Here is a 703-nt window from a genome sequence, read left to right on the forward strand (position 1 = left end):
TGCACTTTTATTCTATAAGAATAATATATTTATACAGCGATCTCCATCATTATTATAGATAAGTGCATCTATACTGTAAATATAATTATGTAATCCCGCAATGGCAAAGCATAAGGATAGCAAACCATTTCAATGCAAATATAAGAATCAGTAAAAGCAGACTTACCCGTCATTAAAGTGCAGCAGATGACCTGGACCAGCAGTCGCAAGTGTTCCCACAGCACCGTCAGGATCTGTTTAGTCCAGGGCAGAAGCATCATGCCGCTGTCCCCGAACCGCCGCAGCGCGGTCCGCTCCGCTCCGCTCCCTTCCATCCTCAAGCAACACGCGGTCACGTATTCTGATATTCGTCCCTTGGTTTGTTTTCTCTGTAGTAATGTATCGGCTGATGTTTGAAGTTTGCTGACCACATCTTCCCAGATATGTGAGCGTTAACTCTGAGCGACGGTCCACATGATCACCAAGTCCCGTTCACAGCACCTCCGAATGAACGTGTGCCTGTGACAAACGACTCCAACTTATGAAAACACTCCACTATAAACAAATATCTCCAGCCCTGCAACCCTGCGACCTTTGATTTGATCGCTTCTGTGTCACTCATATTGGCACCGCCCTCTTTCGCAGCAAACCACGCCCACACGCTGCGTAGCCCAGTGATGCACGGTTTGTTGTCCCTTGAGAAATATCATGAAGCAACAGGTTT

At 46.5% G+C, this 703-nt stretch overlaps 1 protein-coding gene across 1 annotated transcript in view; it reads right to left on the minus strand.

The window, feature by feature from the left end:
* LOC107562114 (protein phosphatase 1 regulatory subunit 15B-like) overlaps window positions 1–314 on the minus strand; it is a 2,818-nt gene extending 2,504 nt beyond the window's left edge. Inside the window, exon 1 of the mRNA XM_016246680.1 lies at window positions 220–314. Coding sequence (XP_016102166.1) covers window positions 220–314 — 95 coding nt within the window. The remainder of the gene's footprint in view (window positions 1–219) is intronic.
* Between the last annotated feature and the right edge of the window lie 389 nt (window positions 315–703).

Source organism: Sinocyclocheilus grahami, unplaced genomic scaffold (genome assembly GCF_001515645.1).
Source record: "Sinocyclocheilus grahami isolate Dianchi unplaced genomic scaffold, SAMN03320097.WGS_v1.1 scaffold808.1, whole genome shotgun sequence".
NCBI classification, from domain to species: Eukaryota; Metazoa; Chordata; class Actinopteri; order Cypriniformes; family Cyprinidae; genus Sinocyclocheilus; species Sinocyclocheilus grahami.